Genomic DNA, 14769 nt, shown 5'->3' with positions numbered 1-14769 from the left:
GAAGGAAGGAGTGGAAGGCACGGGTGTGCTCTGGGTTCTTATCTTTTTTTCTAAAGGCAGAAATTTTAGTGAATATCTCAGGGGAGAATCTCAAGAGAATATTCATCAATTTTCGAGGTGCGTCTAATACGCTGATGCCTCAAAATGAGAGTATAGAGGGGTCAGGAGCATTCTCTGGTTTAACAATGTCACCGAAGAGGGGATGGGACGGAGGCGGGTCTGCCACAGCAAGGTCCGGAATGTGCCACGGGGGTCCCCCCTGCAGCCCAGGATGGCTATGATGGCAGCCCACCACAAAATCGTCAATTTCCTTAAAACGTTATGAGATTATTTTGTGATTACATGTTGCAGTGTATTTAATGTGTGGCCCAAGACAACTGTTCTTCTTCCAGTGTGGCTCAGAAATGCCAGAAGGCTGGACACCCTAGGAAACCATTTGCTCCTAATAAGTGTCCTTGGTTAGGAAGATAAGACCTTGTGATTTGTTATCTGGCTATAAATTGCTTGGCCATGTAATTGTCTCAGTTTCCTCATTCCACCTGGCCTAGGAATTCTCCTTGCTTCCTACTGTCCTGCCTCAGTTCCGTGGTCTCATGTTCTAGTGGGAAATGACGCCCTGAGGAGTCTGGAGAAAGGCGATTACTCTGACATTCCAAAGGCGTGCTATTGTAGGTGCAGAGAGACAGCGGATAGGCTCAGTTAAGGTGAACACGTGTGTCAAGGAAGATAACTGGTCTAGGGCATGACTGCTCGCCATAGCTCCCTTTTTGTTAGGAAGTTTTAATTTCAGATCATCCTACGTGGCTGCTTTAGGTCTCTGGCTTTGTAAGGCCTGCCATGCACTTGTGCAATTTTAAAGACCTCATTGGCGTTTTGAATGCTCCGTGAACCAGGCAGCATGCCATCGAGGAAGGAGAAAAGACTTCTGAGGGGCTGTATAAAATGCAGGGCTTTTAGGGGCAAAAGGGGAAGAGATAGGGAAGGGACGGATTACCTCATCTTCCTTTTCGGGAGGAAAGGGCCTGTGTGGCAGGTCGCCTCTGGGGTGCTGAACAGAAGATTCCAAACTGGTTAAGATTACGTTTCTGGGAGAGACCGGAAGTGCAGTTACGCTTGGTATTAAGTTTGAGCGTGTGGTTTTAGCACCAGTGACTCCATTTTGGCCTATTGTCTTTTTCACAGTTACTGGAGATAGTCCTGCAAAGAATGACCTTATACATATGACACTTTTACTTCTGCCAATATAAGAACAAAATGATATTTTGAAAATTATTTTGGTAATACATGTTTGAGAGCAGAGATGAATGTGTCTTCACTATTTTCAACGAGAAGCCTTACTAGATGTTACCATGAATGGGGGTTGAGTTTTATCAGATAATTTTCTGCATCTGTTGCAACAATCTAATATTTTTTCCTAACTAACTTTAATTATTACTAATAATAAATATTCAGTTGTTAATATGTCCTGCATTCCTGGCATAAATTCGGTTGAGTTATGATATATTTCTAAAAATTAACATAGTGATAGATTTGGATTGCTAGTTTGTTTAGTATGTTTTTATGCATCTTTATTCAATAAATGAGGTTGACAATAAATTCCTATTCTCATATCGTCTGTTTTTTTTCACATTTAATTTTTTTCCTATCAGTTGTCATTGGTATAACTAGCATACAAAGAAGTCACAAATCTCATATGTAGAACTTGATGAATTTTCACTTTTGTTTTTCCCATGTGACCACCATCCAGATTTAAACATACAACTTTTCCTGAAATTCAGGATGTTCCCTTGCATGCCTCTCAGTCAGTACTTTTCCACCAAAGGCAACCATTGTTTCTACACATGACATCCTACATTCTCTACTCACTGTGCCTGCTTTCTGTTGTGTATGTAAAAGAGTGTCACTGTGGTTTTTATTTGTGTTTCTATGATGATGATTTATGTTTAGCATCATTTCATTTGCTTATTTAGCATTGAGATGTCTTTTTCTGTTATATGTTCTTTCAAATCATGCATTTTTCTTCTGTGGGGTTGCCTGCCTTTTAAAAAATTGAATTTTAGTAGTTCTTCATAAATTACGGATACTAGTCCTTTATCAGATATATGTATTTTCAGTTCTTTCAGGTTCTAGCTTGGCTTTTCACACCCTTAGGTGAAGTCCCAATTTATTAAAAATTTCTTTGATTATAGTAATAATTTTTTCTGTGCATTTTAAAGAAATCTTTGCCCACTCCAAAATTATGAAGGTATTGTGTTGAAGAACATGTTTACTTTTTATGTTTGGGTCAGTGAGCTAATTTAAATTGAACTTTGTTGGTAGAGGGGAGGTGGAGACAAATGTATTTGAAACAATAAAATAAAATTAAAAAAAATAAATTGAACTTTGTGTGTGATATGAGATAAGGGATCAACATTCCCTTTTATCCTTTAGAAATACAATTGACTTAATACATATATTAAAATGACTGTCTCTCCTTTTGACTTAATTTGAGTGTTACCTTTGTTGTGAATCAGATGACTATATTATCAGCTGCTGCCTGCATTTTCTTATGGGCTCCATTGGTCCATTTTTCTGTTCTTGGGCAAATATCACACTGTCTTAGTTACAGTTTTGTAGTAGATCTTGCGAACTGGTAGAGCAAGACTTCTAGCTCTGCTCTTCTTGACTTGGCACTGATATGTTTTTTGCATTTCCATATAAATTCTTAGAATTCGTTTTCTAATTTACACAGATAAATCTATGGATAATTTGGGGAAGAACTGGCACTGTGACAGTATTGTATCAGTCAGTCCATACAAATGAGATGTGTATATGTGTGTAATATGTTACTTTACATTGTCTTAAATTTTGAAAAATGTTTGTCGTTCTTAGTGTAGAAATCTTTTTTATATTTTTATATGGTCCTAGGTATTTGATGTTTTCTTAATGTTATTCTATTGCTATTGTTTTAAAATTTTATTTTCTACTTGTTTGTACCTACTATGTAGAAATGTAATTAATTTTTGTAAAATTATGCCCAGAAATCTTGATAAATTCTTTTTAATTCTTTGGTTAATTCTAAGAGTTTGTAAATCCTTGTACAAGGGTTTGTGTGTGGTTTTTTCCCACATTGCACTGGTTAGGCACTCTAACATGATACATAGATGTGATAATTGCATACATCCTTGTACTGTTGACATTTGGGGAAACTTTAAATATTTTCCCATTCAGTATCATGTTTTCCTTAGTCCCTTTCTGGATACTTTTAAAATATTACATTAAGGGTGTTCTCTTCTGTTTTTAATTTATTGATGTTTATTTTTTCATCACTAGGGTTTGGAATTTTTTCTAAGGTGTGTACTTCCTAAGAGATGATCATGTGATTTTTTTCTCTGTTAATGTGATGAAATGTTGTTTTGTTTTTAGGTGTTTCACTGATCTTACATTCCTGGCCTAATCTACTGGTCAGGGTGTTTTATCCTTTTTTGTGTGTTGTTAGTTTTATTTTTCTATATTTTCATATGCTACTTAAAGCTATAATTTTGCACTTCAAGTGGAGTAGGTAGCCCCTTTTCCACCATGTAGGTGCCTTTATTTTCCCCTTTATGTTGTACTTTTTACAAGTATCACATCTACATGTATCAAATAATGCTGTCATATTTTCTTTGAACTTGCACATGTATTTACAAAAATTAAGAGGCTATTAACCTGTTACATTTATCTAATTATTTACCATTTCTGTGGCCCTTCCTTCAAAGGAGAATGTTCAAGTTTTACGCTGGTGGCATTCTCCTTTACAGGAAGAACTTCCGCAAGCATTTCTTTTAGGACCTATTGGTGATAAATTCCTCTTCACCTGAGTGTGGTCTTATTTTTACTTCAATTTGAAAGATATTTTCACTCGATGTACTTTATTGGTTTGAGTGTTCTTGCAGAATTTTATAACTGTTGAGAGAAATCCAGTCATTTAAATTATTGAACTATATGTAATGTCTTTTTTTCCTCTGGCTGCTCTCAAGATATTTCTCTTATATTTGGTTTGAAGAGCTTGATTATTATTGTTTTGGTTTTGTGGTTTTCTTTGATTTTCTCTGATCTTGAATCTGTAAATACATTTCAATAAATTTATAATGTTTTCAGGAATTATTTCTTTAAATAGTTTTTTTTTCCCTATGCCAGAATGTTTCTTCTCCCCAGGTATCTATATGGATCCATTTCTATTTTTGAATCTTTAAAAAAATTTTTAGCTATCTTTTCAGATTGTCTAATGTCAGGTACCCTGTTATCTCCATTCTGCTGAGCCAATTTTGTTTTAATTTCAGATACTACTTTTTTCAGTTTCAAAATTTTCATGTTGTTTGTTACTGAATGCAAGGAGTTTCCTTCTTGGGGTGTTCTATTTAGGAAGGAGATAAGATTGTTGCAAGGTTTGTTTACTTACTTGCAGTAGGTAAAGGAGACAACTGGATTCAAACAAAGTTCTCTCTGATGGGAGGCTTAACCATTGCTTATATATGCTATATGGTTAATTTAATGTTAATTTCTTCCTGTTTTGTTGGCTACATGTATCTGGTTTAGTTTCTGTCAAGCTCATCCTGTCTACAGCTGCATCTGCAAAATACTGTGTTACCTTTTAACATTTAGCAACAATATCATTTAGTAAGAACTGCTCAGACCTTGAGGCCCTTGTCCTATCTAAAAGTTTGGTATTTTTGTATAGGCACAGTTTTGGAGAAATTTTTGTTTTACCACTGGTTTCAGTATCTAATGTAGCATGTTTATAATACATGTTTTAAAGTCTTTGATAAATCCAACATGTTTCATCTCATATTTGGTATTTGATTATCTTCTTGGGGGAAATTTCTCATATTTTACTGGCTTTTGGTTTATCCAGTTATTTTTTATTCTATTGTGGACACTTGGACTATTATGTTCTGAGACTGACTCCTAATAAAATCCTCTGGAGAATCTTGGCTTTTCTCTCTTACCAGGCATTAACCTGGTGGGGTTTAGACAGAAGTTTCTGTCTAGCCTTGTTTGGGTGGCGATTTTAACATCAGTTTCTATTTTGTACACATTGTCTGCTCTCAAAGGATGCTTTCCCTGATTTCTCTGGCTGGAAGGAAGGAGTTCGCCAGGCCTGTTAGTCTCTGGGCTGCACACAGTGTTTCATGACTGGGGCCGCTCCAGGCCTAAACAGGGGGAGAAGAAAGAGGAAAAAAATAGCAAGGATTTTCCCTACAGTCTTTACGCAACAGGGTCTCGAAGACTATTGCGAAGAACGGGTTCCCACTGAGAGTCTCATATGCCCCTGCTACAGCTGGGGTACTGCTCTCAAGCCTGTCCTTGGGCCACGTTGGAAGAAGAGGAATAAAAGGAATCTCTTGGCTATTTTTCCATATTCAAGGGGTATTTTTGAAGTCCTGTGGCCAGAAATTGTATTTTTTGAAACAGTCTGTTTATTGCTTGCTGCTTATATCATGATACAGCTTCTCCTTAGGCAGTTCTGAGAGGGGGTGGGGTGGGCTTGGGGGAAACCGGGAAGCACACTGCCGGTATATTATTAGTCATTTCTCAGGTTTTGACTTTGCTTTCCAATCCACTCGCTCTCATTAAATTTTTTAGAATTATCAGGTAGTTGCTTGTTATTTTATTTCATTTTGTTTTTTGTAGAGTTTTCATTATCAGCAGTGGAAGAGACTAGAATTCTCACATTTTTTTTTGAAATAAATTTTGCTGGATATAGAACTCTGTTTTGACAGTTTAAAAAAGCAATTAAAGGAACTCAATCCAAGCATTTTGCTTTTCTCATATGTAGTCCTGTGAATGTAATGTGTGTATATGTTCTTTTCCCAGCTGCTGTTAAACTTTTCTCTTTATCAGGGGTTTGGCTGACTAGAGAGTTCACCTTCCATGATTTATCTCTCTCAAAGATCATAGCCTCTTATGTCTTTTCTTTATTGATGTCTTTTCTATATGGTTGCACGTTAGTGCTTAAATGCATTTATACAACTTTTCTGATTGTCTTAGTCTTCTCCTTGCTGGTGTCCTAACGCCTCTTAAATGGTTTTGGCGTCTGTTAACTTATCATAAGTTAGAAAACAGCCTTCTGTTTGTGGGCTTTGAATACTGTTCTTTCCTTATTGTCTTTCCAGTTACAGCTATTTTAGACAAATGTAGAACCAGCTTAAGTGTCATTAAAAATTCTGTTGATACATTTTTCTGTTAATTTTTAATTTAAGCTCAATACACACCTTCGCATATTGTAGTAATGGTTAGATATATTCATGCTGTTTAATATGTTAATAAATATCTTTTTTCAAACACAGCATTTCATTGTCTAATTACACCTTAATTTATTCAGGCAGTCCTCTGTTTTTGTGTATTCATGTTGTTTCCATTTCTGGTGATTGTACAAAAGTTCTTATGACTGTTTATATACATGCGTATTTGTGTACATATGGAGTATTTTGGGGGTCGACATTTGGGAGTGTAGTTGTAGGATCATGGGGGTGTATGTATATTTAAGTTAGTAGGAATTATCAAACAATTTTCCAGAGTGGTTATTACTATTTTATACTTCAATCAGCAATAAATGAGAATTTTAGTGCTCCATGTTTTTTTGCCAGCTTGGGTATTTTAATTAAAAAAAAATTTTTAGCTGTTTGGAGATTGTTCAGTATTATCCCGTTAGGATTTTAGTCTGCATTTCTTGATGAGTAATGGCATTGAATATCTACAATTATTGGCCATTTGGTATCCTTTTTTATGAAGTACCCTTTTAGGTGTTTTGGCATTTAAGAATTGGGTTGTTAGTATTTATTTTAAGGAGCTTTTATGACTTAAGTTGTTTTTAATTTGGATGTAATTGAATTCATTTTTTCTTATAGGTAGAACTTTTTTGTTTCTTGTTAAAGGCATTTTTACATGTTATTTATTATTCTTGTTTAATTTTAGAAGCATTAAATCTTCACATTGAGTGAATTTCTACCTTGAATGATTTTTTGTGCAGATTGTTTAGAGAAGGCTCAAGGTTTATTCCTATTTTGCATATTTTAGAAAACTACGCCAATCTTATTGACACAGTAATATTCTTTTGAATTGCATTGTTACTTTTGTCATAAGTCAAGCTTTGTTGTCATATGTGGGCTTTCTCCAGACTTTCTGCTACATTTATTTAATTTGTCCATCCCAGTCCAGTACCACACTGACTTAAATTACTATTGCTTTATAGTAAGTCTTGAAATCAAGATATGTAAGGACTAGACCTTCCAGGCTTATAATTTATATGGCAAGCCATTAAATATCTTGATTATTTTATGTCAGACAAATATTTCTACCTTTGACTTAAAAAATGTTTTCTTTGAAAAATCTAAAAAACAACAGAATCTGAAACTAAGCGTGTGTGTAACACACATGCACAGATATATATGTATATGGTAGTACAGATGCCCATTAAAAAGGGAATTTTAATAAACTCTTTTACTTAAATTAGAAAAGAAAGATAAGGATGTAATCCTATCAGATGACAAAGATAAAGATTGATAATATCCTGTGTTTGTGAGGTTGTGAAAAATAGGCACTCACATACATGGTTGGTGGCACTGAAAATGGGTCAGTGAGTCTGGAGGATTATTTAGCAAAGTGTAACAAAATCGTAATAGTAAAATATTTTTACTTATAAAAATAGAGCTGTTAACATGCAGAATTTAATTTTGTTAACTGTAGACTTTCACAGGTACTGCTTATTAGCCAGGAGAATTATAAGATGAGAGATAAAAGCCCTGATTTGCTTCTCGAGGGTAGTTAGCAGTACTGGGATTCTTTGAGTGTTTTCCTTGAATGCTGTTAAATTTTAGCGTTGTAACGAGGGTAGAGGATGTCAGATATCAATAAAGTATGTGCATTTGTCACTCCATTAGCTCTTGTTCAGGGAAGTTATTCTTTTGATGATTGGAAAAAAAGGTAAGAGAAAGGCAAAGTGCTTTTCAATAAAATATCAATAATAATATAATAAAATGCTTCAACTTGCTGTATAGAGGGTGTTACCTATGGGAGATTAATAAGAGAAAACAACAGCGTTTGGCTAAGTTACTAGGATAGGCTTAAGTGGAGTAGGTGCACAACATAATAATTTGTAAGTTTAATTATCATAGCCAATGTCACATGATACAAAACTATACTCCCAAATGTAGACCCCCAAAATACTCCATGTGTACACAAATAGGCATGCATATAAATGTTCATAAGAGCTTTTGTATAATCACCACAGTAGGTCTAGTTAAACATTCATCGCTATGCGTATTACAAGTGTTTTTCTTTTTTTGTGTGATAAGAACTTCTAAGATACACTCTCTTAGCCACTTTCAAATATGCAATACAGTCACCAGAGTGTACATTATATCCCCAGACCTCTTCATTTTATCATGGAAAGTTTGTGCATTTTGACCCTGTTCACCCATTTTGCCCGCTCCCTACCTGCTGGCTCTGTGAAACACCGATCTCTTCTGTTTTTTAGCTTTTTTTTTTTTTTTTTTTTTGCTTTGTATTTTTAGATGCCACAGATAAGTGAGATCATAGGGTGTGTATCTTCCTTTATCTGACATGTTTTACTTCGTGTAAGGCCCTGAAGGTCCAATCCTGTTGTCCTAAATGGCAAGAGTTCATTCTTTCATGGCTGAATAGCATCCCATTGTGTGCATTTACCGTATCTTCTTCGTGATTCTCCCCTTTGCTCAGTTCAGCCGCGCAGCCCAGTTTATCCTCCCCTGTTGCATCGGGCGGCATGGGCCGTGATAACTAAGGGCGCGGGTCATGGGAAGCGTGGCTTCGGGTGGCGGGCACACTATGCAATATGTACAGGTCTTGCAGCACAGAAATGCGCACCCAAAACCTGTATATGTGACCCTATTAACCAGTGTCACACCAGTAAATTTAATGAAGAAACCATGGATAATATAACATAAATGTGTTCTTTAAAAATGGATTTTTGGATTTGCTGTTGATCTTGTTCAGAGTGTGAAGACCCTTGCGGTTGAATGTGTCACTAGAATTTAAAAAATCCCCACATGGGAACTGGGGCAGAGGAAGCAGTAAGTTTGGAGATGTCACTTTCACGTTTTGGTGTGAGAAATGCATTTTTCTGAGTGCCTAATGGTATTCGTATTGCCATTGTACCTTTTATTAATCATTGTAACTAAGGTTACTTTAGTCCACCGCCCCCCTGGGGAGATTTAAGTTTGTGCTGCAATGCATAATAGCCGATTTTGAGATGTGAGTATAAGAGCATGAAAACCCTTGTCACAGAAGACTTTTCCTCATACAGTAAAGTTAACTATTTAAATTAGGTGAATATTTTTTCTTACTCTTAATTAAACTGAATAAGTTATTTTAAGAAGAGATTATTAAATCATTATGTATTGCTGTTGGTACAGAGTCAGCAAAACCATTACAATGAACTATATACTCTGCTTTTAAAAACGTATTCATGATAAAGGAATAGTCATGCATCTTCTGTTTTTATTATTTTGAAGGCAAGAGGAGCAGATGTCCCTGAGATCCCCGGAGACCTTAGTCTTAAGACATGTGGCAGTACAGCTAGTATGAAGGTTAAACATGTGAAAAAGTAAGTATAATTTTATAGTGGTTTTTAAATGAATTCCTATAAATGGAAATCAGTTCTTCAGTTCTCTTAAAACTCTTCTTTAGATTTCTTACTAAATAAACTCTTACTCTCCATACATTAACTTATACCAGTAAGCCTTAAATTATGACTCAATGGTTAGTGAAATACATCTGAAGATTTATCTCTGGCCTATGAATATACTTAAATTTTGTTCTTGCAACTTTATGTCATTGTCTGTTAGGTTGTGTTTGTTCAATAGGAACAGCCCAAGTATATCTCTCTAGGTACCTTTAATACATATTCTCATTCATTGAGAAAACTGAGGTTTGTTTAAGTTACGAGAATTGCTGCATCTCAGCTTTGCCTTTGAGACGGCCTGAGATGGATGCCAGCAGTTGACATTTAAGTGAAGTATCTTAAGGTGTCTGCTTCAGTTTTAAACCGAAAAGCCCTCTTTTCACCTGGTAGAGGGTTAGATAGCTATGTTTTCATGCAAGTGTAGAAAAGACAAGGATAAAAATGTTCATTCTGCACCCAGACCCACCCACCCAGGACTGATGGGCTGCGACAACATTCACAGGTAAAATCTGGCTTTGTATTTTGTGGTGGGAATGCTGCTTCTCGTTAGAAGCTGGCTGTCCGCAGTCTGCGTAACACCCACTGGAAGCGTAGTTTTTCTATGGGCATTGACTTGAGCCATGATTAGGAGAGTATAGTGATGCTTTTCAATTTTTTTTTTTTTTTTGATTTTTGAGCTGTGCGCTAACTGTTATTTTCATTTGATTCAGTTTCTGAAAACGTTTGTGTGGGTATATGTGTGCTCATGCGCATGTGCTTACTAAATAGTTTTGCTTGCATGAGCTCTTGAACCCATTTTATTTTCTCCGTAGGCTAGTAATTTTCACCACTCCAGTGCCTCATATCTCACCTCTTTATTCCATGTACTTCAGGTTACCCTTCACTAAAGGTCACTTTCCGAAGATGGCTGAATGTGCACATTTCCATTACGAGAATGTTGAGTTTGGCAGCATACAGGTATATTTGAAATATTTCCCTCATACCGAATTATATCTGTTGTGCATCCACATGTACATCTACCTGTATCCAGATCCACATACTGAGTGGTGATACTCAGAAGTTGATGTTTTATTGGTTGATGTGAAAACTTTTATTTTCTTACGTTTACTAATAATGTCCGATGGCTCCTAATTCAATTGGAAACAGTAGTGAAATTAGTGGAAATCCAAAAATTCCCATCAGATTCCTAGACAGAGTTTGCCACTGTTTTACAGCATGATCTATTCTAGCTGTTGCCTGACACTCATGTTGGGTCACAGTAACAAGAAATCAAGAGTTGGGGCGCAGTGGAGTAGGGGTTAGGGGAAGGAAGGCTAATGGAGTTTTTTTCCAATCCTTTTTCTTATTGTGATGTATGTCTGTATGTATATACAGATATATATGCATACACCCCCCCCCACACACACATTGGGGTGGGCAAAAGTAGCTTTAAAAAGAACTCAGTACCGAAGTGTGCTTGAATATAGCAAGCAGGCTACAGGAATGTGTAAACAATGAGGGCCGGCAATTTGAGCACCTAGGAGATTGTATCTGCGTGCACTGTGCCATTGTGACATTCTTCTGAGTTAATGAAGCTGTTGTAGTGATCATAGTCTGTGTGTGTTTTTCCATGTGAACAACTGTAAACCTACCTTTTTCTTCCACCCTTTGTGTGAGTGTGTGTGTGTGTGTGTGTACACACATATATATGCACATTTGAAAGCCTAGATTAAGAGTGAGAAATTTTCGGTGTCCTTGCTGTGTGGCATTTACCTTCCCTACCCTGGAGGCTACTTGCACCATGGCTTTTATAATATTCATTGCCGTATCTTTTTATCATTCTAATATCTGTATGCGTCCCTAATTATATGAAGCAATTATTTAATTCCTTCAGCAAATATTTACTGAGCAAGTAACTAGGTACCAGCCACAGTTTTAGGTGCTTTGGCTACATTAGTGAACAACAACAAAAATCAAAGATTCATGCTTACGGAGCAGAGAGGATGGCCAAGAAGATTAGAACTATGGGGAAAAAAAAAGTAGGACCGGCGAAGAAGGAACCAGGGCTACTGGTGGGAGCTTGAAACATCAAAGTAGTGTTCTTTCTTGTCTTGCATCTTTCATTTAACACTGGGAAATTTTATCACTGTAGATATACATAATTATACTTCACTCAGTTCATTGCTGTCTATTAATTCATATCATGCACATGTCACAAGTAATTTATCCTTTTTTTTTTTTTTTTGAAATTTGGATTGTTGCCAGTTTTGGACTATTCTAAACAACCTCTCTGTGAACATTGTACGCGAATCCCGGTGCACTTGTTCAGGGGCTTCTCACGGTGTATACCCGGGAATGGAGTTTCAGGGCGATAGTGTTCCCACGTATCAGCTTTACTAGGTAAAGCCAAACTACTTTTTCAAGTGACTGACAAATTTATACTCACACAGAAGCAGTCAGTGAGAGCTGTTGTTTTCCACCGTTGCTGACTCTCGGTTGTCTGACCCTTGCCATTTCACCAGTCTGATGGAGATGTAGCTCTCTCTCCCTGTATTTTAATTGTCAGTCCCCTCATTTATAATGCAGGTGAGCATCTTTTCAAATGTTGCTTGGCAGTTGATATTCCTAATTTTTAAACTCTTCTAGATTAAGTCTTTTGCTCATAATGTTGTATAGGTTTGTTTGTATTTTTTATTTATTCATGGTAATGCTTTACAAGTTTTGGATGTTAATCCTTTCATGTTGCATCTAGTTCTTTACTAGAAATAATCTAAACGTTCAAAAATAGGAATGGGTCATAAATTATGCACTATTCACACAGGGAAATCTTATGCAGCACTATAAATTATGTAGAATAGTGATGGAAGTAGAAACAATGTTCATGTTAGATTGATAAATTAAAAAGCTCAAAAACAAGACTATATTTCTATAAAAATTATATGTAAGTACAAAAATACTTAGAAGAACTTGTAAGAAAAAGATAGTTATAATTTGGGAAGGAATACCTTTGATGGTCAGAAAGATGACTTGTTTAGCGGTTAGAGCAAAGTAGTGCGATATTCTTTCATACATGGTTTTGTAAAACAGAAATTTCCTTCCTTATTCTGAAGGGAAGAGTATTCCACCTTTGAGAGCAGAGTTGCCACTGAGCATTCTTGAGTAATTTCTTTGTTTCTAATTTAACCACAGCCGGATGAAATAATTCCCAGGCCTGTGGGTATATTTTTCTGGTGAATTGGCAACACATGCTTTATTGTGCACAGATGTGTTTAAATTCTCTATCAGCTTATTTCTGGCACACTTTGGTCAAATTATCTGACTTTTCCTGTTCCAACCGCAGCTCAGTATCTTCAGGTGGAAGGTAGTATAAGATGGCACTGCCACGTGGGCGAGAAATGACCCTGGTGAGCTTGCTGGGCGGCGGGCGAGGCCAGCCCGTAGTGCGTTCTCGTGTGGCGCGCGCACTCTCTTGACTGCCAGAGAGACTGTCAGTTTATCCTGATCTTGTTTTTCTGATCTTCGTTCTGAAAAGGAAGCGCAGACCCTGGATACACTAGCACTCTAGATGACCAGTAGACTAGAACACTGGATGTTCCTTCCAGCGAAGATGTTGCAGGAGAACTGTGAGCTGTGATTTAGATAAGCTGGGATGTGACAAGGGGGAGAGGAAAACAGAGTCAGAAGAGGCTGTGCCACGCCGTGGTCTTAACTGAGGCCATGTTACAGAGCACGAATAAACTGTCTTTAAAAGTTAGTGCAAAGAATTACTCTGGTCATAGGAATAGATTGTTGAAACGCCGTTCTATTCCTGGGGCATACTCTATTAGGTTAAATATTTTAAAAATAAGTATGTTCGTTTTTACTCTATTAAGATGATGATTTTTGTGTCTGTGTTGACGGGTGATGCTGACCTTCGTTCTGTGCTTGTCCACTAGCCTGAGTTAGGGAATTTCACGGGTCCTCCCTCTTTTAAAAATGCATTCCCTGAAGTAGTTTGTATAAATTGGAATTACCTGTTTTTTGAAGGTGGACTAGAATTTTCTTTTTAAAACCTTTGGGGCCTGGTTCCCATTTGAGGGCTTAATCTTTAATTATCATTTCAACTTATGATTTGATCATGGGTCTAGTCAAGTTCTTTCATATTTAGTTAGGTCAGTCTTTATCATTTATAATTTCTTAAAAAATTGTCCATTTAATATAGGTTTGAAAGTTTATTATGGTAAGTTGTACACAATATATTATTAAATTTGGCCTTTTTTAGAAACCAGCCTGTGATTTTATTGATCAGCTTGAGCCTGCCGGTCTCCTTCCTTCTTGCCTTCTTTTCTTTCCTATCTCCCTCTCTTTTGTCCTCATCATACTATTAATTTTTAACAATATTTGTTTCCATTCTACTTTTTTTGGTGTTTGTCTACTTTGTTTCTTGAATTCAAAGTTTAGTTCTTTTATTTATTTTGTTTCTGAAAAAGAGCTATGAATAGCAAACAGGTACCTACTTGCTGATCAAAAACTAGCTTTACTCATAAATCAACTCTGACAAATATTAATATTATTCTATACTGGTTTTTCAAAAGTTTGCCTAACCCCACTTCCTGTTACACCCCTTTGCTTTTACAAAAGACCTACATTAGTACCTGTATTCACTACCTAAAAGAAACTTGAAAACGATTTTCACTTTTATGAAAAAAGGTGAAAAGCGAAGCCAGCAGTCAGCGTTTGTTTTGCACGGGCCGCCTTGGAGGCGGTGCGCACCCAGAACATTGCAAGTGGCCCCCAAGCTCCTTCCATGGGAACCACACTCAGCACCTCAGCTCCAGCTGCCACAGCTTGGAACTGTGTTTGTGAGCATCTGTGTGTCACCTCCATTTATAGTGTTTGTCTGTAAGCAAGGTGTGTCCCGAGGTATCTGAAAAGCCTAAAAGAGCTTGCGTAAAACTGGACATAATTAAGCATTTCAGTTGTGGTGAATGAAATAAAAGCATTGTGTGTGTGTTGAATTTTGGGTTTGAGAACACTCAGAATTTTTTCTTATAAATTAACAGTAGTTTCTTCTTTGCTGTATGCCATTCCTGCTTATAAAAGGTTTTATAGACATGCTTTACTTTTGG

At 36.5% G+C, this 14769-nt stretch overlaps 1 protein-coding gene across 1 annotated transcript in view; it reads left to right on the top strand.

Annotated features, from left to right (window-relative positions):
- The window catches only part of ARHGAP32 (Rho GTPase activating protein 32), a 183221-nt gene that overhangs the window by 34677 nt on the left and 133775 nt on the right, over positions 1-14769 (top strand). The window contains exons 3-4 of the mRNA XM_054579450.1: positions 9513-9604; positions 10555-10639. Of these exons, the coding sequence (XP_054435425.1) occupies positions 9513-9604; positions 10555-10639 (177 nt within the window). The remainder of the gene's footprint in view (positions 1-9512; positions 9605-10554; positions 10640-14769) is intronic.

The sequence above is a fragment of the Pteronotus mesoamericanus genome, unplaced genomic scaffold (genome assembly GCF_021234165.1).
Source record: "Pteronotus mesoamericanus isolate MK-2021 breed Mesoamerican mustached bat unplaced genomic scaffold, CSHL_Meso_final contig_53, whole genome shotgun sequence".
NCBI classification, from domain to species: domain Eukaryota; kingdom Metazoa; phylum Chordata; class Mammalia; order Chiroptera; family Mormoopidae; genus Pteronotus; species Pteronotus mesoamericanus.
The sequence above is the reverse complement of the archived record's forward strand: the minus strand, read 5'-3'. Positions and strand labels throughout refer to the sequence as shown.